Genomic DNA, 22,724 nt, shown 5'->3' with positions numbered 1-22,724 from the left:
CTATAAAGTGCTACACCTAGCTAAGGACCCTGAAAAATCAAGTCAGTGGTGTCTCAAATTAGTCACCCAAAAGATGTAGAAACGTCTGACCTTAATTGCTCTGTGCTTCAGTTCCCCACCTGTGAAATGGAGAACATGTCACTCTCCCATAGCACAGGGTTCATGAGTAGCACTTGGATACTGTAATAAGTGGCATAATAAAGCCACAGGGAAATTAATAGTGATGTGCTCAGAGCAGGGTATGAATAGTAGGCAATCAACACCGCAGGAGCTTACACACCGAACAATGTGGATTAAAAAAAATATTGAATAGCTGTCTCTTAAGCGAGCAGTGTTGATTAGGAGTCCTTTGGCAGGGAAAGAAACAGAACGTGATTATAGATAAAGACTATCACAATGCAATATCTTTTAACATTTACAAACACTTTGTTTTTTGGGGAGGGTGGGGGGGTTATTTCAGGTCTGGGACACGTTAGACATTTTGTTTTAAAACAAAGGTTTCAGAATGAGTATGCCCAAAGTGTGGAAGTAGTTTTCTGACCAGCTCTGCAAGAGATTCCTGGATCTTACAGGCATTTAGGTAGCTCTTACCTTTACCGAAAATAGTGTTCAACTCTTGGTAGCCTCTGTGACCGCTATGGTTGAAGCATGGTGACCACCACATTAGAGATGGGATGGGGGAAAGGAAAAAAAGACATTCTTTACTAGAGAAAAGGTAGAGATGTGTTATTCTCACGGACTCGCAGGCAGTGCTCTGAACCAACAGAAAGTCGCATCCCAGTCTCATTCTCCTCCGAGACTAGAGGGAGTATTTCTAGACTGCAAGATGCACGAGCACTTTGGTCACTTGGGCAGCAGTACTTGTGTGGAAGGGAATTATGTCCATCCCACGCGATGAGACGGGTGGTACGAGTAGCGTTATGAAGCAAGGATGCTTCCAACAAAGACTCCAGGCTGAAAAGGTTTTGCAGGGGCAGGGTGTTGTTTTGTAAGCACAGATTATTGGACTTCGCTTTTCTTCATTTCACGTCAGTATTCCCCTCTGAGGCTATACCAGGAAAATTGGACATATAATTCATTCCCAAGGCAGATGTACTAGGAATAAATGACACTACAGTGTAGTCATCTGCAAGGCTTTTTATTGTCACGCCATCAAGTTAAACAGTACGAACTTGGGCTTGGGTGGTTTGTTGGTGAAGACAGAGCTCTCTGGTGACTGTAGTGTAATGAGCATTCATACACGACAAGAAAAATGATAAGTGTGGAGACCGACTTGGGCAATATTTATGGTGTACTATTCACTATAAACATTTTAATGTAGGTTGGCGCCACGTTGCTGTCCACTATAATAGTGGCATCAGCCCTGTTTGTAATGTAATCTAGATAAGAGGTTTGACAGGAATCCTGCCATCAACATTTTGCATCAAATTCTGCAATCGACTGATATAAGCTAGCTCTGCTGCAAAGTAAATGTTTTTGCACCTAGAAAACTCTTACAGGGATGAGTTTTGTGATTGGTGGCAGTTGCTAATAGTAAGTCTAAGTCAGATGTACTCTTTTGATTAGCTTTAGAAAGCTGGACACTCCCAAAATTGTGATCTGAGACCTCTATAGCTAATTTACATTTGCAACCCTACTAATTATAGACTGCCTCTCAAAATTTCAAGCTCACTGCTTTAAATGGTATAAATGCTAATGCAGTTAAATAATATCTCCAACTAAAAATACCAGTGGCTGCATTTTCAGAAATGGATGTGAAAAACATCAAGGAACAAGGGAAACACAGCTCTATCCAACTTGCAATTAAACCTGTAGCTCCCTGCAGATGAGCCTTTGGTTAATGAGGTAAACCAACCTGCCTTCATGGCAGGGTCCACGAAAAACAAGCAACAGGGTTGTGGGGTTGGGAGTTTTTTTATTATTATTAAAACTCATTATATACAAAGACATCCTCACAGGAGATGGCGCTTCACAGATACCGGTTCCTGTGTTATCATGGCCAGCGTGCTCTATTACCTGATTATCGCCAGTCAGCATTGGGGACTTCACTAAAGCACTAGTGAGAAAATCTGATGCAAATTAGAAATGTGATCCTAATTTGAGAGTCATGTATTGGCTTTGGCAGCTAAGCAAAGCTGACTACAAGTGATCTGTGAAGCTTAGCAAACAGCACCTTAGTTATACTTAAATAAATGATAGGTATTTGTTCAGTTGAACTCCACTACGACTGAAGCCAAACTGGCCACGTCTACACAAGACAGTTGCTGCGCAGTAGTGTCGCAGGGCACGAACCGCGACGCGATGCGACTGCCACCATAGTAACGAGCTACTGCAGAGTGAGTACGGCCAGGACGCCGTGCAGGGATGCTACAACGCAGTAACATCGATTACTGTGCAGTCATTTAGTACTTGGGTATGCAAGTACTAAATGACCGCGCGGTAACACCTGCGGTCAGCATCTTGCGCAGACGCGCCTACTGACTAGGATCCAAGGCTGCAAGAGTCCCCCGTTACTGCCTCCCTCCCTCCCACGTTTTAATTCACACACTGGCAGGGAGCACATGGTCTAGCTTTGTCATGGGGAAAAGAAAAAGTTCTCAACTGAGAACTGCTTTTTTTCTTTAAAAAAAAAAAAAAGAGAGAGAGAGAGAGAAAGAGAGCAGACACACACAGGTGATTTAATGGGAAGGAAACAGCTGGTATCTGATGCAATTCTTCCTCTTTGCTGGATGGAGGTTGATTTCCCAGCATTGCTGAGTCACTAGCAAATTCACACCATGCAGCGCAGAACCACGGTAATAAGACCGGCTACTATGTGGAACGCAGACAGCCTAGGCTGAGGAACCAGAGGAGCAGCGAGTACCGAACGGTGCTCAAATGTATATGTGAAATGCAACAAATTCACCGAGAACCAGAGAGAAGAGACATTTTACTGCAAGAACTTTATTGCACTGTGTCCAAGTGCTGAACCAGATATTGTGCCTGTTGGGCCCTGGTGGCAAATTAAGCCCTCTCCACACCCCCCCAGGTCTACATTGTACGACAGTCTGTGCACCCACGTGCATTTAAATCGCCTTTTCTCAATTCAGTTAAGGTTGCGGGGACAAAGTACAAGCTAACACAGTACATTATTATAAAATCAAAAGAAAAGTGGGAGGAGGGGGGATGCAAAATGTTATACATACAGCATGTAAAATATCTTTCTTTTATTTTTTTTTATTGTTCTTTAAAGGAATTTGGATTTTGGTTTTGAATCCAGTTGCCACACCTTTCCCTCTCATCCAGCATGTGCCATCTGTCAAATTGGCTTTAGCTACAAATACTTCATTTGATTTTAAAAAAGACTTTAGTTTTTGCAGAAACAAAATCCAGTTTGAGAACCATTAAAACCGCAGTTTGTCATTGTGGGGGAAGGGAGAGAGAAATATTACACGCTCTCAGCATTATCAACTCTCCAGATATGTTGTTTCCCTAAAATGTAGGTATTGGTGTCCCATACACTTTTTGTGCCCCTTTTACTCAGAAAGCAAAACAATCAAGTACATTTGACATTTTAAAGGGAAGAAAAAGCTTATTACTACTTGTCAAGTATAATATCTCAGCCTTGGGGGCAGGGCGGTTGAGGCGGGGGGGGGGGGGGGGGTGGTGTTATAGCCATAAATCTACCTACCAAAAAAACCATTAAAAAATTTTTTTTTTAATCAGCTGGCAGATCCTGGAGTTGGGAGGTTTGAATAGTACCATTGTTTTTTGTTTTAACTTAAAAACCACTCTAGGAAAGAATTTTAAAATCCATTCCTTGTTTTCTGAAAAGTGTTTATGCAATTCTTAGTCTTAAATCAAGACAGAACTCTGGATCAGGAAAATATCCTGTGTTGTAGGCAGTTCACGCAGCCAGCATCTGAGGTATCAGTAAAAAAGGGGTACCAGTCTACACCTGCTGGAACAGCTGCTGGGGCAGACAAATGAAAGCCTTTGGTGCTGCACAGCAAAAGACCACAGGACAAGACGACCCTAAACCTGTATTCAGAGCCCTCCGCGGCTGAATGTTACAAACACGATGTCAAATTGAAAGCGTATGAGGTCGTTAATGTGTCAGGGCACTAAGTTGGCATTTTAATGTGTTTGGTAAATCCAGCCTTGCTAAACCTGCCTCAGAGGCAGCTCAACACTAGCTGTTGATTAGTGCACTGAAGGCAGCAATGGCTCTACAAAAAGAGCGCTGCACTGGTGCAACAACTGCATGTTTCCAGCCCCTGCAGCCTAAAATCAGCATGTTTTCCCCACCCTGTAAGTTATGATGGTTTATGCATGTTAGCTATTGTTGGTGTGTAACCAGTGATGCTCTCTCAGGAGAGCCTAGTAAAGAAAAAAGAACAAGGCAATTGGTGGTTAAACTGAGCTGTACATGAAGGCCAGTCTGGGAAAATGTCCACACCTGGCATTTACTCACAAGACCAAAATACCGTGTATGTACTACTTGAGCCTCACATACAGTACAGACGAGACTCTTCAAGTCCTTGTTAACCGTGTTCATCAAGGCAGAGATAATCTGGACAACGACTGCAAATAGCCTTTTATATGTTTCTTAGGGCAGACAAGTTATTTTAACTCCCTGCCTAAATTCTCCCTTAGTCAGCTAGGACACTTATGGATGCCTGAATCCTCCTGCACCAAGACATACACGTATATGTATTTTTTTTTTTCCATCCAGGGAGCAAAAAGGAATCAGTTAACTTCTCAGCCACGTTCTTTGGAGAAGTACAAGTTAGTCAGGCTCATACACACTCGCTTGTGCACGCATACACACACGCACACATACACACACTGCATTCTTCTTAAAAATATCCCCTTCCACCACCACCAATTAGAAAAGGCCTTTTAGCAGATTCACCAAAAGGTATTAGGTAGAGTCCTCAGTTAAAGAAGACTACCAAGAACATCCTGTCATCCGCAAAGTCTAAATACTGCATGGACATACAACACAAACATCAACGCATTTCTAGGAGAGTGCCCAGGTGGGCTTAAGGCTGTCAGACTGCTCACATACAGCAACAAAGGCCCCTCCTTATTTCTGTCTGCCAGCTCTCAGCAAGGAAAAAAGATAAACCATTAAACAAAAACAAAAAAACAGAAAAAAAAAAGGAAGTCCCAAAGGGAATTCATGTGCCGAGGGCTAACTATGGGGGACTGTCCCCGAACCAAGAAAATGGTTTCTGCATAAGCCAATGCTCTGCTGGTTTTCCTTAGACATAAAATTTACTTTATTTTATTTGTGTTTAAAAAGTTAAAATACAGAAGGTTCAGAAACTAATTTTCTCCTGGCAGATGTTCACACTGCAGCTTGAGGAGAAAACAATCCTTCACTGAAATGTTTCTTTTTTTGTTGCTGTTGTTAATTTTATTTTATTGGGGGGGAGGGGGGTTGTGTTTTCTATTTTTTTATTTTTTTTTTTAAATCACCACCACCATTACGAGAGGCTGAGGAGCACTGACTCCACCACTAATTTGATGACATAGTTTGATTCCAGATTCACATTTTCAGGTGCCAAGAGTCCAGAAAACAGCCATGATAACTTCAGCCTGTTTAATGTTTCTTTCTACTGAACACAGCAGTGACCGTTGGCATCTTTGAAGCGTAATCGCATCTTAGGTCGGTATTTCTCAAGGTAAAGCAGCTGTTTGGAATTGAAAGCTCCCCTCCTTTTCCTAAAACAAACAGAATGAAGGCTATATATCAATTGCAAGAGTACTGGTTCGGTTATTGTGTATATCTCACAGTAGATTAGCTGTTCTGAGAACTAGAAAGCTGTTTCAAACCCACACAATCAACACTGGGCTTGCTTCTTTGTCCGCTGCTGCCTCTAGCAAGGGTAAACCAGACCAGGCCATGGGACTGGGGATCTAGGCACTGGTGTTAGTCAGATCTGTGGCCATAAAATGCTTCCCCTCTTCACTGAAATGACTTGTGACTTTGGATCATGAGAGTTAGGCTTCTCTGGAGTCCACTGCTCTTTCTTCACAAAGTTCACCCTCAGTTAGAAGACTCATATGATGCCCTACATATATAATACTAGCTAAGTGAGGACATGTCAACCAGACACAAATATATGAAGGGTGCTAATAAAGAGGGGGATTTAGCATAAAATGAAAGGCATAATGGAGAGAAATGCAAGGGGGAAATTCAGAAGGCTCAAAACCCTGCTAACAGCAACACGGTTTGGGGGAGGGAAGGCAGACTTTTGGATTCCAACAGCTGTACAAACTGCCTTTTTGTGATAATGTTATGCAGCATCTTCCTACCTGCTGAGCTTCATATTAAGCTCTAGCACTATCACTAAAATAACAGGACTTTGCACTCTCCAACCACCACTTTCGCTATTTTGCAGGTGGAATGGCTGCCAACATTTCCACACACAATGCCTTCATGAATCCCAATCTTTGAGCCCCTGCTGTAGATCATATTGTTTGGCCCGTGAGCTGAAGAATATCATGCTGCTAGGGCACTCAGCCAGACTACATTTTCTTTTGATTCATTAGTAATTTGTCAGCGTCCAGCCAAAGCAGGAATTTTATTAACTGATCCTGTAAATTCTCTTTTGTTAGCATTTTAACTTTGAGTCCAAGTGCTTTGGGTCACAAACCAGTGACTTAATGCATAAGCGAAAGTAGACAGTTGGCTTTTTCCTTGGCTGTCCAAGCCCAGAAGGGTGCAAAACTTGGCATTAACATAGATATTGTGTCCAGCACTGGCAGGACACAGTTATGAGAAAACTATGAGAAATTTAACAAGCTTTGCTGCATGTGTGCTTTGCTTAAAGCAAATATAAAATCCCCTAGACAGACAGGGTGGGAGGGACGGAGAAAGTGCTTGCGGGTTCGTTAATTTTACTTACTGCCTTATAAATTGAACTGCATCCTCGTACTTCATTCCACATTCAATGAGAGCAAGTGCAACCAGGACAGGGGCCCTGTGGGATAAAATCAATATTTATGTAAATAAGGCCTGGAAAAGCAATATATTGAACCCCTCAAAAAAGATCAAATTAGTCTATAAACAAACAGCTTAAGTAGCTTGTCTTTAACTCTTTTATCTAGAAAGACAGACATTTGCCTGCTGTGCATTTAATATAAAATTCCTTTCAGCAGACTGCTCTGCTTCCAGCACCAAAAATCAATGGCTTCTTAGTGTTTGGCATGAAACAGTACTGCTGGATTTTTATACTTTATCATTTCACCGTAGGATAATTTTGAACTCTGCCAGTCACAAAGTTGTGGAGGACTTCGGCATGTTGAACTTTGCATTACATACCAGAGGTTCAGTTCCATATAGGCTGAAGAGATGAAGCGCTTTTAAAATGGCAACTTTGAAATCAGTTCCTTTTTGCTAAGTTACAGGAGGCTCTGAAGGGCTCAGGGGCAATGGAGTAATATTTTTCACCTTGAAGTCACCATTTTGAATGCAGTCCGGTCAGATGTGGGAAGCATGGGGATGGCATTTCAGGGAAGTGAAGCTTTGTGAAATAAGGTGCTGGTCCCAGTTCACTTCCTACTAGACAGCTGCTCATAGCACTGGTGGTGGCGAAGCAGTCAAAGATTAAACAGGTGTTGGCAACTGTACTGTGCCGATTAGCCCTTTGAGCTAATCAAGAACACAGATCAGCAACTCAGGCAGGCACAGCAGCTTGCACTAGGCACTGCTGGTCTGCACCTGGATACAGAGAGGACTTCGGTTTTCATGGCTATCAGTTTGAAGCCTCACAAGCATTACATTTATTTTAAAATGGCAGTAAAAAAGATTGCATCTGAAATGTGACTTCCTATCACCATATACAGAGCTCCGTTGGGCACAGGCATGCAAACAGGGGCATCCTGTATGGTAACAGAGAGCAGGGTTTCACAAGACATCAGTGGATCCCACGGGGGCTGACGCTGTGCATCTTTCCCCTGCAGTATAAGAGTACGGACTGACACACATACGAAGCCTGTGTGGACGAGCCAGGAACAACGCAAAGGTAGCAAAACCACTCCAGCCGTAACACTGGCTGAGGCAGTGTTAAAGTTGGAGCTGTTTTTCTACATTTGTATGGCTCCATAAGTATTGTATCATATTGTCCACAAATAACAAGTCAGAACGTACCAGCTGCTGCCCTGCTCCCTTCTGAAATAGCTCCAAAATGTACATGTGGCCCGTACCCTAAGAAAAACTACTCTACATTAGCTCAAGCCTCAACATGAACCCATATTCTGTAGGGAATATGTACAAAATACAGTGATAACAGCAGATACCAAACTCCTGGCTTCCTCTGGCCTAATGTAATTCAAGAAGAAAAAAAAAATCACTTGACTAAGTCACAACATGTGGTCACCTGATCAAAAAATAAGTCACAGATAAAAAAAAAATTTTTTAAAGAGTTAACTGCCCTGTTTTCACACTTGGGTTTTTTTCCCTTCCAAAGGCATTTGCACTGATGCAGGAAATCACCTCTGTACTTCCAAACAAACCCTTTCTTTAAGGTGCTTCTAAGTGGATTAAAAGAAAGACAAAGACAGAAAAGAAAAAACTTGCTTTTCTGTCCCCTAAAGCCTCAACCCAAGAGCTGAAAAACTGTTTAAAGTAGTAGTTTAGGATCTATGCACTAAAACTAAAATTGCTGATTTTTAGATATTTTGTATACCGGTATTTCAATCAATGCCCTTGAGTAGTTTGATAGCAAAAAAAAAATCCAATCTTCTAAAACTCTTTATATATAGCATTTCTAACTCTCCCCAAAGCGAACAGAGCAGTCATTTTGAATGTTCCCCGGAACACAGAACTTTGTTTTACTCCATTTTCCACATATATAGTTAGAAGCACAAGGGGATTTTTTTAGCAGAAAGATGCAGGGTATTTTTAACAAGTGGATTCTCAAGTGTGGGGAGGGAAGGAACTGTAGTTGAATAATGCCACTGCATCTCGGAGGGGGGTGGGGGGAAACAACAATTCTCTCAGTAAAATAAACCAACTGGAAAACTAAGCTAGCAGAAGGCTTACCTTCCCAGCCCTGCAACACAGTGCACAGCAACACAGCATCCAGGCTCTTCACGAAATTTGGTTTTCAATAGGTTTAGCCAGTCATCAACTATCTGATTTGGAGGTGGTGCTCCATCATCAAATGGCCAGTCCTTTGTGGAAAGAAAGCATAATAGTTCTTACTTTAAGGCATCAATGATGCAGTAATACCGACTGTTTCACTGATCCACCAACAGCTGTCCTAATTAAAAGGGGAAGATTTGATATCCATATATTACGCAGTTGCTATTAATGTAATTAGAACTCAGGGTGTAGCCTCAATACAGTAATACAATGCTAAATAAATTAAATGCACTTTATCAACCTTTTCAATTAAATGTTAGCAAAAATCAAATGACTAGGCTTGTCTAGTGGCAATTACGGATTGAGTCCTCAGTTTTTGCATGGACCTGGCTGAAAAAGTAAACGTCTTTTTAACATGTTTCTGAGCTTGCACTCATTAGACGAGTCAGTAGAAACTATAATTAAATATATGCGGACAATGAGGAGACTGTTGCTTAAAAACCCACCACTGCAAAGTACAGTTTATGCTGCTGCTTCTATACGGACAAAGAAGTGCATCATACCTATTCCAGTGGATCAGCCTGTCCAGCTGCAATGCATGGCATCTCAAGGGGAGAAGACAGTCATACCTATTTATTTACTGCTATTTCAAACACATACTCATAAGCAAAATACAGTGCTTCAAAGAAGATAAAAGTGAATAATTGAGTGACATTTTCTGTCTTTTTCTCCTACTCATGAAAAAGGTTGCCTAAGCCCTGCTGCATAATAGAGAGATGGCTGGAAGTTTAAATTACATGCAAAGAGGAAATGATTTTTCAAGACTTCCATTTTCCCTAGGCCATTATCCCTCTTGGAATCTGTGCTTTTGTGTAGAGTACTGAACATCCTAAAATTACTCCCTGAGACTGAATACAAGGCAGCATAGGTTTTATTCTCCTCTTAGAAACTGCCAGTGCTGTAGAAACAGCACAATTAGGTGTGAGGGGTGAAAATAATGCCTAGCTCTTCCATACCCCTTTCATCCATGGTTCTCGAAGTGGTTTAAAAGGAGGCAAGGATCACAGGTGCCACATTATTCAAACAGCCCATCTCTCAAGTGATAAGGATCTGTCTTGAAAGCAGTCTAAGCTAAGAGAACAGCAGGCACAACCCAGTACCTTGAGGGAAGACAGCATGAAGTGACAGTCCTTAGGACTCCTGGAGTTGAGAAAGGACATGCAGAAGCCCTGGAGAAGAACAAGAAAACTACTGGGCTCTTAATTTTGAAATGCACTTAGCACTGCCCTGACATTTCCTGTACACCCCATTAGACAGGATGCCATGTTATCAGGGTAGAAGCTGTCATCTGCTTATCACGCTTCCATGAATAGCCTTGTAGTACCACTATTAAGACTGTCAGTATTTCAACTGTAAACCCCATTTTTCAAGGGTTAACAGCTGTAAAAATGTGCTCTGGGAAAAAAAATGTAATACAGAACACATCAGTTCACAAGCAACCTTCAAATATTGCAGCTTCGACGCTACTAAGGTGCAAGTCAACTGTTGCTAGAGCCAGCAAAACTGAAGGCTTCATTTCTCAAACAATTCTGCAGGGAAGTAACCCAGAACTCACGGCTATCTATCCTGAACCTCAAAGGTCCTGAGCGCTCCTTTTTAAATCCGGCTAGAACTGAAGGTACTTGGCACCCGGCAGGATTGGGCCTTTACTGATTAAGGAAATGCTGCAGAGGATCATGGAGGGAACCCCCCTGCACTTTCCCAGATCTCACCACTCCACAAGTTTCTACCACACTTGCAGTACTATTTAATCCCAAACAGACACATCATTCTCTCTGTTCATACAGGATCAGCCTTGTTCTTGGCGGCAAACTCACCGGTTCTCACAGAAACAGGAGTGACTCATTGTTGAAGGTATTGAAGAACAGAATTCATCCTTAATTCTTGATGTCCTTCCTTTGAGTTCATCTCAACTCCTTTCCATTGCTTAGGTTACTGTGTACATGAAATTATTATATTGATCCAGCGCTCACTCCATTTGTGATCATTTGATTCTATCTGAGCGGCACTGCTTTGTTACGGCAGTTTGAAGTATGTTCTTCATTATTAATCACTGTCTCTACACATCTTTGTGCTTGTCTGAATTGTTCGGCACTCTCTGCAGATATATCATGGCAGAGTATTGCACCAGTTGGCTCTATACGCGGACATTTTCTCACAGTGCATTATGGGATACCCACCAGAGACTATAGGAATTCTTAGCAGGGAAGAAGAGGAGTCAAACTCCTCCGACTCCTTTTCTGACATCCATTACTTTGAGTCATTGTCAGGCAGCATAGAAGACAAACTGCTGAGCACCGTGATCACAAGTCAATACAAATTGGATGATACAGTTGCATTTAATGCACATCCATCCAAATGCAGGGGATGGGGATGGCTCTCCAAGTGCCGTCTGGCTTTTGATACCATGGTAAAACAGCGAATAAAAGAGGAGGAGCAGGAGAATGATATTAACCAGTTACTTCTGAACAGTATGTATCTGAAGCAGCTTTATTCAGGGAAGTGCGACTTCTGGGCTTGGTTAACTAACAGTGACAAGTATGGAGGATAGCAATAAAAAACTGGGACAACTAGCAGTAGAAGCAGACCTCTGCCATGACTACGGAAAGCACGTCTCGTGAGGAAAGACTTAAAGAACTAGAGTTATTTGGTCTGGCAAAGAAAAGACAAAGGAAGAATTTGACAACAGTTTTTAAATACCTCAAGCGCAATTATAAAGAGCAAAAAGAAGGGCTTTTCTCAGCAGCTGCACGGGACAAGATTAGGAGCAATGGACTCAAGCTGCATCAGAGGAAATTTAAATTGGGGATTAGGAGGAACTTTCTGATGACGAGGGTGGTCAAGCATTGCAACAGGCTACCTCAAAAAATCGTGGACCATCCATCCCTTGAAATGTTCAGGAGCAGGGTAGACAGACGCTTAGGGTAGTTTAGTCAGGGATGATCCTGCATTGAGAAGAAAGCAGAACTAGATAATCTTGTGAGGTCCCTTTCAGTCCTACTGTCTTCATAGATTTCATAGACATTAGGGCTGGAAGGGACCTCAGAAGATCTCTGCGTCCAGCCCCCTGCCCCAGGGGCAGGAAGTCAGCAGGGGTCATAGGATCCCAGCAAGATGAACATCCAAATGTCTCTTGAAGGCATTCAAAGTAGGTGCTTGAACCACCTCCGGCAGCAGTCTATTCCAGACCTTGTGGGCTCGGACAATAAAGAAGTTCTTCCTTATGTCCAGCCTGAAACGGTCATGGAGGAGTCTGTGACCGTTCGATCTTGTCATCCCTTGGGGCGCTCTGGTGAACAGACGTTCCCCCAGATCCTGGTAAGGACCCCTTATAAACTTATAGGGGTTTATAATATTATAATCCCCTTATAATCTTATGAGTCTAGGTTCCTGGAACTGGTGCAGCGCTTTCCGGAGCCGCTGAACACCAAGAGAACAGTCCTTAGCACAGATGTGTGTTGCCATCAGTGTCTGGATGCTGGTTACTCCAACTACCAGCAGATAAATTCAAACTATTTGGGTACTGGTAGATCAACTGCTAGGGCTGTTGTCACAGCTAGTTGCAATGCTATGAAAAGTGTGCTGCCAGACTACACCAGACTTGCCACGAGACGAGAATTTGCTGCTTGCTTTGCTTAGATGTAGTACCCCAACTGTAGTGGGCTACTGATAGGATATGCCAGGCCAAAGATTAACAGAAAGGGGCGTTTCCCCCTGATGCTGCAGCACTTGATGGATTATTGTGAAAGAGTCACTGAAATGGATGTGGGATAGGCTGGAGAGGTCTGCGATGCCAAAATGTTTAGAAACATATGCCTAATGGCTGGAATGAGCAATGGGGTATTTGCTTCTCATGGATGTTAACAGCTTCTGAGTCTTCCTGTTGTTCTAGAAGACCCATCTTACCTTCTGCCTCTGCAGCTGATGAAACTTTTCGGGAAAAAAAGACAGACATGCTTTAACTTTACCTTGAATAGTTATGGGCATCCATGGAGTATACTCTCAGAAGACCAAAGGGTAGACAACAGCACCTTACAAAAAGGACTGGATGTTTTTCATCCTTGTGTGCTTTGTGATAAACCGCTGCTCTATTTAGCGTGCCATTTGGGTGCAGGGGAGAGATCCCAGTGGATGGCTGGGACAGGAAGTGGGACTTTCTGAATTGTCAGAGATGATGGTCCTGCAAAATGTCCTTAGTAGTGAAGCAAGAGTCAGGAATGTACTGTGCACCTCACCTAAGTTTAGGGATCAAGGTCATACTCAGGAAAGGTGTGATACCACCTCTCTTTATGCAAGCCATGGTAGAAAAATGAAAATAAGAAATTAAAAGAAAAACAGATTGGGGGGCGGGCGGGAATCACAAGGTTTGCCTTCCTCCCCCACCAGATTGGCAAGGACTGTGAAAGTCCCTACTTTCCTCCACTACCTACTTTTCTCCACTACCTTGAGTGGCTGTGGTGCATGCATGTGAAGGGCTAGAGGAAATGGCTTCTAGTACTCACTGAAAATGCAGGGGATTGGAGCTGAAGGCCTTGGAGGCACCTTCCAGTCCTGGGTTTTAAATTCTTATTGCACCATGTCAGCGAAAGGGTTTCTTTCCAGTAGCTTTGGAATGTCACTTCCATCTTCTCACTCTGGGCCCCTCCAGAGATGGTAAGATTTTCTCTAGATTACTTCTCCTTCCATGCTTTTGCAGCAAAGAAAGGGAGGTTGACTGGCCATGCTCGTTTTAGATCAGTGGCGAGATAATGATTACATCTTCATGCCTGTGGGCTGGCCTTGGGGATGTTACTGCAAGGAGAGTTCCCTGGAGATGCAAATAAGTCTTGCTCAAGACAACAACAGGCAAATCAGGAAGATCTAAGGACTGGTATTTACCAAAATCGCAGCCCTTCACAACTGGGAACACAAAAGGCATACCAAAATGGAGTGCAATTTGTCTCAAGATCTCTTCTGACAGTGACAGACCAGCAAAAAACATCATAATGCAGGATGAATTGTTGCAGTAATTATTTTAAAGCTATATACCTTAAAAATTGCCACGCATTTTTCACGTCCATAGCCAATTTGAGTCATTTTCCCCATGAAAGCTCAGTTTTCCTAAAGGCAGAGCACATTATTGAAACAATGAGCTAGTTTTTTTATTGTTGTTTCAATGACTTCTGTCCTGTATCTGCCACTAAAACAAGCATGCATGCCAAGTAACATACTTGATTTTAAAAGCTGCGGTGCCAGTCTCTTAACAGTGGAGAGATAGGGGGGAGGAAGGGAGGTGAATGGACGTGATGGGTAGATGATACAGGAAGAAGATGGGTATAGGATCTGATAAAGCTATTAAAGAAAGTGTCTTGTGTGGGTGCCATTTAGAGTACAATGGAGAAGACAGAGGGTTAAGTGCTGATTCAAGAAAAGCTCTTCACTTTGCCCAACATGGGGTTGAGCTGCTGGTTCACAGAAAAAACAACTTTATATTCTTCTATGGTACAGCACATAATACTCAGACAGACAGCTCCTTGCATGGCATTTTCAGGCTGGCTGCTGGCAGATCTCTTCTACCATGGTTTCAAAATGGCCAGCTACCATGAGATTTGTATGTACAACCTGAAAGATTTGGATATTGAAGTTCTGGGTTGCCCTGAGAGCTCTCTTCCTGGTTGGAACCCATGGTATACATGGGGTCAAGGACACTTAAAAGTGCTCCTTGTATTGTCTTTGAAGCTTTGAGAAGAGCTTGTTTCACACACAGTTCTCTTGCCCATTGGTGGCACCGAACCATTACCAGAAGTTCTGGTCTCCTACCACCAGGTACTTCTGGTAGGAATAGTTTGCTTTGACTTAGCACTGCTTTCATTTGCTCCAACAGAAGCTTGTCACTGGGATACCTGCATTACAGTGACTACTCCATATGAAACCAAACATATAGCTCTTTGGAGGCAATCATATCCAGTACCTCTTAAAGGGTCTGTGCCTATACAGCAGGTAAACCCACTACTACCAAGCATCTGAAAGGGGAGCTTTCTGGCTGTCCACCAACATTTAAATCCAGGAAATATGATTCTGGAGCAAGGTACAAAGACAGCCTGACCCAGGTATGCAACGCTGCTCTGCAGGGTTGGTTGGCATCCTTTTGTCTATGAGACGGTGGATATTGCAGCCTGTGACCTGTTTGCAGAGTCTCATGTGACTGAATAGTCCAATTCGAGATCTGCACGATCTGTGGCAGTAATTTCAAGTACTTGTATGTACCATGGTTGGGAAGTTTGGGAGCTGCTTGCATCCAACAGACACTTTTCTCTTCAAGCTGTTGGAGCCAGTTCCTGTCGTGGACGTTGACACCTTGGTGGAGATGATGATGCCATCTGTTCCGATCTCTTGCCAAGGTTTCCCATTGGCCAGGACCAATTTCAAATCTGGCCTTCATATCTGGCTTGCACGCGTCTTTTAGCAAAGCTTGGGACGTCCTGTTGTAGCATGGAGCGTCCTGAGGGCAAGGTACAAAGACAGCCTGACCCAGGTATGCAACACTGCTCTGTGGGGTAGTAGTTAGAATACGGCCAGAATCCAAAGAGCTACAGATGTGTACACACGAATCTGAAAATGAACAAGCTTGCCCTGGAGTTGGGTTATTTCTGTTCCAAGAGGAATTATTTAGCATAATTTAAGATGCCAAATAATTCATCTCAAAAACTGAGGATGCATGGCTGAAAGTATTCTAAGCAACTAGCTAGTACGAATAGGAATGGTACCTTGGAATAATAAGACCCTTACAAACCATCTAAAACCATGAAAATCTGGTATGAACCCCAAAAATACTATAATCCATCTCAGCCTCCTATTGGGTAATCTCTTTGTTGCATGCACTTGGTTTGAAGTAGTAGGACTAGTAAGCAAGGCACATTAATTCTACAATTCCCCTGCATTCTCACTATGGCACCTGTCAAGGTAACTTCCACATCCCACCCACCCTGCTGTCCTGACTAGTATTTTATCCCATGTCATAAAATGAAAGACTTTGCTAAAATTCTCTCCATTTCAGGGGTTTCACTATGCTTTTGCCCTCAGCAGTTTTCAAACAAAAGATGCTAATCTCCATCAGGCTGCGTTTTTAATCTTCATTATTCTGTAAACAAATATTAGCTTTAAATAGTAATGCGTTTCATTTTCTCAGCCAGCTGGTAACTCAGCCCCATTTTTGAATGGTGACAGCAGTTTCTTTTCAGAAAGTATTTCAAGAGGAAGTGGAGGAAGCTGGGTAGAGAGGTCACACTACTGACTAGCCAGGCTCACTTTCAAATTCCAAAACACCACGGCAATATACTAAGTTACGAAGACACCATCATATCTGGGATCATCTGGATCAGGAATGACATTAGCAGCAAATCTTTTCTTTCATGTCCTGTTTTGTTACCCTGGCCAGATGTCTAGTGGATTTTTTCCCTATGCCGTTTTGCTTTTGTATAACAACAGCATGCTAGGAGCAATTAATGCATATTGAATGCGCAGAGAAAGTCCTGGTACAGATGGTTGTCTTTGGAAATACTGGATCTTCCACCCTGATGACCTTCAAGAAACGTCTTGACGCCAGTCCTCTGGGGCCATCTGATCCCAGCAGTCTTCCTGCCCAAGTGCAGGAGGGCTGGACCTGATGATCTGTAAGGTTCCTCCCAGCCCCTAACAACTATAAAACTATGGAATGCCCAAAACCAGGGTAGTCTACTTGTCAGTGCTGTCCTATTAAAAGTGAACCACAAACCCTGACCAAACTATGCATGGGTGCATAAGATGGATGCCCAGGACAGTCATCAGAGGAACACGGTCTCCGATTCTCTGCAAATTCACGTACCAGATGTTCCAAGAAAGAAGCCTCCAGGCTGCATGATATGCTCTCCAATCTTGTATGGAGTGTAAACCTCTACGTTATACCTCTCCAATTAAAATAAAAGGTACAGGAGACCTTGTCAGGAATTTCAATGATGATGCAGAATAGAAATTATCCAACAAATGCAAGTTCTACCAAATTTGCTGAAAACTCTTTAAAATTGCTAGCGTCTCTGGCCACAAAGATGTGAGAGCCAATAGAAAACAGGGTAGCTACAGTGGGTGTGCATATATTAAATCTTTATTTTTCAGCCTGCTACAACTATTCATAACACCAACTAGAAAACCACTGCCTTCAATCTCCATGTGGGCACAGAGCTAATGAAAAAACATCTACCAATACTAAATACTACTATCATTGTGTCTCTAACTTTTAGCCGAGTTATGGAATTATACCTGTTGAATAAGGGAGGACAGAAGCCAGTAGCTTCACTGAATGCATCACCGTGACCACTAATATCTTGCAACAAGTCGGATCCCTCACGTCATTGCTGTTTTGTGCTAGCACAGATCTACAGCATGAAATACAGCCATATGTTAAACCATGACTGCCTGGAGTTTATGTCTGAAATTCATTTCAAATGTCAGCTTAGCAATATGGCTGGTTTTTAAATCTCATTAGTACCCATACAAAACTGACATAAGAAATGAAAGATCTTTTATGCAAAACAAATAACCCGTCTGTGCATCTTAACCACGTTTGGAAGGTCCTATTTTTAGAAGGCAGAACCCAAGTTCAGTCTTCCTTCCGAGGCATCCTGAGGCAATGCCACTTATTATATGGGTGCTGCTTCTATGAACAAGACAGACCCCTAAATCACATCACAATTGCTTGCTACCTGGTTCATCCCAACCAATCTGCCAGTTCTAAAGTGAACCAGACTCAAATCAGTAACCAAGTCATCAAAGCATTTCCCAAAGCACCCAGACCTCTAAGAACAGGAACTTCTAACTAGGGCAACTAGCTGTAGCAACAAAACCCAAAATACCTCCTCTGATGCATTTCAAAGTTACAAAGAATCTACTGAACAAAAAAAATCTCAAGGTGAACTCCCCATTGATCCAGAAGACAGACTGCCGTTGGTCATCCTGGAAGAAGCTATGTTATTATCAGGCACAAGCACGAATGCCAAGCAACACTGAGAAATCAGATCTATATCTAATGATTTTTCAGTTTAGAAAACATTTTAAGAGAGACTCACTAGAACCTGGATTCCTTCTTTTTCGACGGGAGCTTGATCATACGTGGCATCACAAACTCGCACCAAGGTTGTCACTCCATATTTCTTAAGCTCCTTTAAGAACAAGAAAAATGTGTGAATATGCTGCCAGAAGAAAAAATTAAAGCCTTTTCTCAATAGTTACAAAGCCAAACACATACACTAGCCTGAACCCATGATATTGCAATTGCTCTGCAGTTCCAAGGAGACTAGATAATTGAGGAGTGAGGACCAATTTGAAAAGAGAGCGTCTCATCCAGCGCACAACTGGGACAATGTGGTCTTGACAATGATATATGGCCAAAGATTAAAAGTGCGGTGGTAAATGTGAAATCTCTCCAGCACTCTCCTGTGAGACAAGGTGAGTGTGGAAGAACTGCCTCAAAGTCAAGCATATACCATAGCACAATTAAAATAGCTACTTATGCCCTACACACAGATTCTGCTTTTTCTCTTTAAATAGAAACATAAAGCTGTTTGCCTCAGCCACTGTTGACATTTTGAGGCAAGGAGGAACAGAACACACACCGAGCCATACTCCTGCTTCCTTGTAATGCACTATAAGTAGCACGTTGTGCTAGATAAATAATCAGAAGATCACACAAAAGCTGCACCAGCTCACTTGGAAAGTTTGTGCAGCAAGCAGAATTTCCTCCAGTGTTTAGACTGTGAAATGCTCTACAACTTTATTTCTAGCTATAACACATTGCTTATTTCAGACTCTGGGGTTCCTGGACAAAAGAGAAATATAATCCATAACACTTAGATGAAAAAAATTAAAGATGATGGCAGAATCAGGATTTCAGGCCAAATTAACCATTAGCATCTGAGCAGACTGTTGGCAGGGAAGTTAAATGGATAGCAGCAGTCAGAATCAGATAAAGGATCTTAGCAAAATGAAAGAAACGGTATTTTTTTCAAATAAAAGGTACACTTTTTAAAATGGCCTATATCTTATAGTAAAAAAGCTCATCTATGTACCATAGAGCAGAGGTTCCCAACCACTGGGCCGCAAAGGGTTGGCTGCTGGGTCATGCCACAAGCCCCCCAGCTCAGCCCCCCATCTGTCCGCCCAAGTGAGCGGCTTCCACCGCCAGCAGTCACAGCCCGGGGAGGGAGGCAGCCAGCTCCATGCTCCCTGTCCCACTCCTGTGCCAGTCCGCAGAAAAAAAAAGGTTGGGAACCACTGCCATAGAGGTACCTATATTTGATGTTTTATTGTTTCCTTAAATTGAAAGTCAGAAAATTTGAATGCATCTTAAATTCAGAGTCTTATATTCAAAGGAATATAAGGACCACACAGACAAGCACAAGTGCATGTTACAGTTTCCTTAAGAGACTTACACAAGCTGGAATGCAGCAATACTCCATTCCAGCCCTTCTCCGGTAATCCCATCTGTTTCAACAAAAGTTAAGATTCCATTTCTTAAGAAGTATTTAAGCCCTTATGGTATCAGTGACAATATTTTGGACATTACCCAGCGCCCAGAGAAAGTGCCTCCATTCATCTCAAGTCTAAAGAGATAGCAATGATATTTTAAACTTTATTCTCATACCTGAAATATCCAATTAATCTGGGACCAACTCAGAGTTTGAGAAGACTGCCGTTTTAAAAGTTAGATACTAATGCTATTCCTGCATGGAATCCTAGTCCCAGGACCAAACAGGATCATAAACACTTGTGATCTTGTTTACTATTGATTTAACAACCAGAAGATGAACCCATGGGTCTTTGTGTATACAGCTCTGAAGTAGTTCATGAGAAAACAGGGATTAGTTTCTCTTTGGAACAGCAGTAGAAACAACATATTTAATACCTTTGAAGTTGTGAAAGGGAAGACTGAAGAAGGACACGTCTAAGCTCCAGAAGGAAGCTCTGAACCTCTCTTAATGAAAGAAAGCAAGACTCTAAAGAAAGGCAGTCACCAGACTTCCCTGCTTCTGATCAAGAGAACTTTAAACAGTTTAAATGAAACAAAATACCTGCTGCTTGAAGCTTTTTAAGCGTAGCAGGTATCTGATCTCACTGATGGCGGACCCACAAGACGATTCTGGTGCCGTTATGGGAATTTCAGAATGCAAGAAATGGAAAAACATGCCACGTTATACGGTCACCTTACCTCTGTGAACTTGTTGAGGGTAGCATTGGTTGGGTTGTGAGTGATCAAGAAACGCATATTCTCATAGGTGATCTCCACTGGAGCTGGACGGTTCATAATGGCAAACAATTTTTTTTTCCGTAAGGGGCACACAAAAGAAAAAAAAAAAAATCAATAACCTTTGAAAGGTTTCACAGCAGAAAACATTAAAAAAAGATGAAAGCTTGCTTTTGACTTGTTTGCTCTTAAAAAAATTTCACTTCAGGAAAAGCAGGTTTCCTTTTGAATCCACTTGAATTCAACTTAGGCCTCAATTACTGCGGGTGGTATCCTTCAGACTCCAAAAACTCCGACTACATGCAAGACTAGGCAGCCTGTACTACATTTAGGCACTGGTGAGGCAAACAAAGTAAGGGCAGATCTTCTCTCCACTTTTTCTTCTTGATGTTTAGTTTTGCTAGAGTCAGTAAAAGGAATAAGCTTCCAATATGCAGGAGATATCCCATATATTTGAGGGTGACTGCTGAGTCCGGAGTCTTCAAGGCAAGGTAATTATGGCACGGTAGAGCCCCCCCACGCCCAGCTCACTTGTCAGCCAGGGTGCTGTGCTGGGCCTGGCAGAAGTCTGCCCTAACGCTCAGAATCGCCATAAATGTGCGACGTCTATTCCAACAGAACACCTAAAGAGAGGGGGGAAAAAAAATGCATGAGAGGGATTGCTGCTTTCAAGCCAGAAGTCTCCTGAACAGCGTCTCCAGAATCTTAAGCAGTTTACTGTGATAAGCTTTAAACAAAGACTATTTTTTGAAAGTAGCTTGATATACACTTAATCACATCTTTTATGATAATGTGGAGTGGCATCCTGGTGTTATGTACTATCAACTTTTTGATGAACTGAGATTTTGTAGAATATCTGTCATCCATCATGCTGATAGCCAGATAATACTGAACTCCAGAACTAAAGAGGAAACATCATCATACAGCCTTCTGTAGCTCATAATTAAACATTTACAACTGAAAGCAGCAGACTATTCACCACAGCTAAATAGCTGTAAATCAATCCATTACCTTTCATGAGCTACTTATGGACATTTGGGCGCAACACAAAATGGCTAGATAAGCAGCGTTTCATTAAGATCGCCACCTGCCTCAAGTAAAAATAAATGGCAGAGGAAGCCAGCAAAATGAAAAGAGCATGACTAACGTTTTGTAAAGTACTACAATCAGGACAAGCAACAGAAGACCAGGAAATTCTAGCCCTACTTTAAGATCAACTTTGATCTCACCAAAATTAACAACATTCATCAGTTCAGGAGGAAAAGCACGGGATTATCAAGACAGATCTGAAAGTGCCACCTGCTGTTAAGGTTGCCCAATACTTCTAAGACCATTTTGCCAGATCCTTATAAAACTTTGCCAAACCGTTTCGGCTGGAGCTTTCTTTGCCATATATCTGCCTCTTCTTGAAAATTTTGGGAAAGGAGGTAGTTTTTGCTAACAGTTCAGTTGCGGCGGAGTATGAAATTGAGTAATCACAAAAAACCCATTTTGTTCAAGTTTTTTCCACCTTCTTGTTGACAACAACCTCTACTACCTCCATACTTTTGAAGCAGGGGCTTGACAGTTTGCAAAGAGGGGCTGCTTTATTTTTCTTAGTTTCGGTCAGGGATGAGATGTGCCTTTTGCCACCCTTGTGAAAATCTGCCCAAAGGAGGCCACTTGACAAGACTAGGTAAAACTCTCAGTTGACACATGCTCAGTAGAGATTTACTAGAATTGAGCAGCTAAATTTTTGAAGATGCTGTCTGCAGGGAGCACACCCGGCGCTGGCATGCAGAGGTTACGCAAGACTTTTTCATGTAATTGCTCTCCGCTGGGAGCACCGTGGCATCTGCTGAGGGACCTGAGCGCAAGAAAACTCCTTTTTCTGTGCTCTCCCTACTGCTCATGCTGACATGGAAGCAGCCTAGAACAGGAGAAAACAGTCTGAGGTCAAATTTACACTAGAAAAGACTTGTCAGAATGGCTATGCTAGTAAACCCTAGGAATATTAAAAAGATACAGCATAAGTAGGTACAAAAGTGCCGCTTAAAAGTGTGCTTACAGAGTACCTGCGCTAAAATGTGCAGCAGTTTTTTAAAAAAATTTTTAAAAGGTAAAAAGGCATTCCTTCTGGATGAACTAAGTCTATGGGTTTATTTATATGATTTACTTCAAGGTCAGTGTTTTCAAATTTGCCTCTCACTTCCATGTGCTTAGGGAGAGCAGGGTCTAACAGTAAAAGGGGGAAAGTGGGGAGGGAAGGGGCTATAGAGGGCAGATGATGGGCAGAGGGCAAAGGGGTACCTTACCCCCCCAGACTTATTTTCCCTGCTGTAAACAGTGGAAAGG

The 22,724-nt window shown here is 42.4% G+C and overlaps 1 protein-coding gene across 1 annotated transcript in view; it reads right to left on the bottom strand.

The window, feature by feature from the left end:
- Positions 1–2,923: 2,923 nt before the first annotated feature.
- The window catches only part of PTP4A2 (protein tyrosine phosphatase 4A2), a 28,426-nt gene continuing 8,625 nt past the window's right edge, over positions 2,924–22,724 (bottom strand). The window contains exons 2-6 of the mRNA XM_059729579.1: positions 20,355–21,013; positions 18,217–18,309; positions 9,035–9,165; positions 6,897–6,971; positions 2,924–5,709 (exon numbers count right to left, since the gene is read on the bottom strand). Coding sequence (XP_059585562.1) covers positions 5,601–5,709; positions 6,897–6,971; positions 9,035–9,165; positions 18,217–18,309; positions 20,355–20,450 — 504 coding nt within the window. The 5' untranslated portion in view covers positions 20,451–21,013 and the 3' untranslated portion in view covers positions 2,924–5,600. The remainder of the gene's footprint in view (positions 5,710–6,896; positions 6,972–9,034; positions 9,166–18,216; positions 18,310–20,354; positions 21,014–22,724) is intronic.

Source organism: Alligator mississippiensis, chromosome 6, assembly GCF_030867095.1.
Source record: "Alligator mississippiensis isolate rAllMis1 chromosome 6, rAllMis1, whole genome shotgun sequence".
In the NCBI taxonomy this organism is placed as follows: Eukaryota; Metazoa; Chordata; order Crocodylia; family Alligatoridae; genus Alligator; species Alligator mississippiensis.
The sequence above is the reverse complement of the archived record's forward strand: the minus strand, read 5'-3'. Positions and strand labels throughout refer to the sequence as shown.